Here is a 520-nt window from a genome sequence, read left to right as displayed (position 1 = left end):
AAAAAAAAAAAAAAAAAAAAAAACCCAAACCAAAAGAATCACAGATTTACCAGTCTTGATAAATTTCTCTACAGCAAACACATGGTGTCTGCTGGTCCAAACAATGTAGCTAATGTTTTTTTTATCATTCTTTTTATTTTTTTATTCCAGTTACCATAATGGTTTGGACTGGTGTACATAGTGCATTTGCTGTTGAAATATTTATCAAGAATGGTGAAGCTGAGGTTATTTTGCTGCACCCTATATTTATAGATTTCGTCATCATCATCATTTAATGTCTACCCTCCATGCTGGCATGGGCTGGACAGTTTGACAGCCAGAAGACTGCACCAAACTCTACTGACTGCTTTGGCAGGATTTCTACAACTGACTGCCCTTTCAAATACCACCCACTTTATAGAGTGTACTGGATGCTTTTTGTGTGGCAGTGTACCAGTGTGTATGTGTGTATATATGTACACACACACACACATACACACACACACACATATATATATATATATATATATATATATATATA

The 520-nt window shown here is 34.8% G+C and overlaps 1 protein-coding gene across 1 annotated transcript in view; it reads left to right on the top strand.

Annotated features, from left to right (window-relative positions):
* Nucleotides 1–520, top strand: part of LOC106874649 (protein FAM135A) — a 303,488-nt gene that overhangs the window by 238,645 nt on the left and 64,323 nt on the right. The window contains exon 14 of the mRNA XM_052969428.1: nucleotides 151–161. Within this exon, the coding sequence (XP_052825388.1) occupies nucleotides 151–161 (11 nt within the window). The remainder of the gene's footprint in view (nucleotides 1–150; nucleotides 162–520) is intronic.

This window comes from Octopus bimaculoides, chromosome 7 (genome assembly GCF_001194135.2).
Source record: "Octopus bimaculoides isolate UCB-OBI-ISO-001 chromosome 7, ASM119413v2, whole genome shotgun sequence".
NCBI classification, from domain to species: Eukaryota; Metazoa; Mollusca; class Cephalopoda; order Octopoda; family Octopodidae; genus Octopus; species Octopus bimaculoides.
Note: the sequence above shows the minus strand (reverse complement) of the source record. Positions and strands in the feature narration are given on the sequence as shown.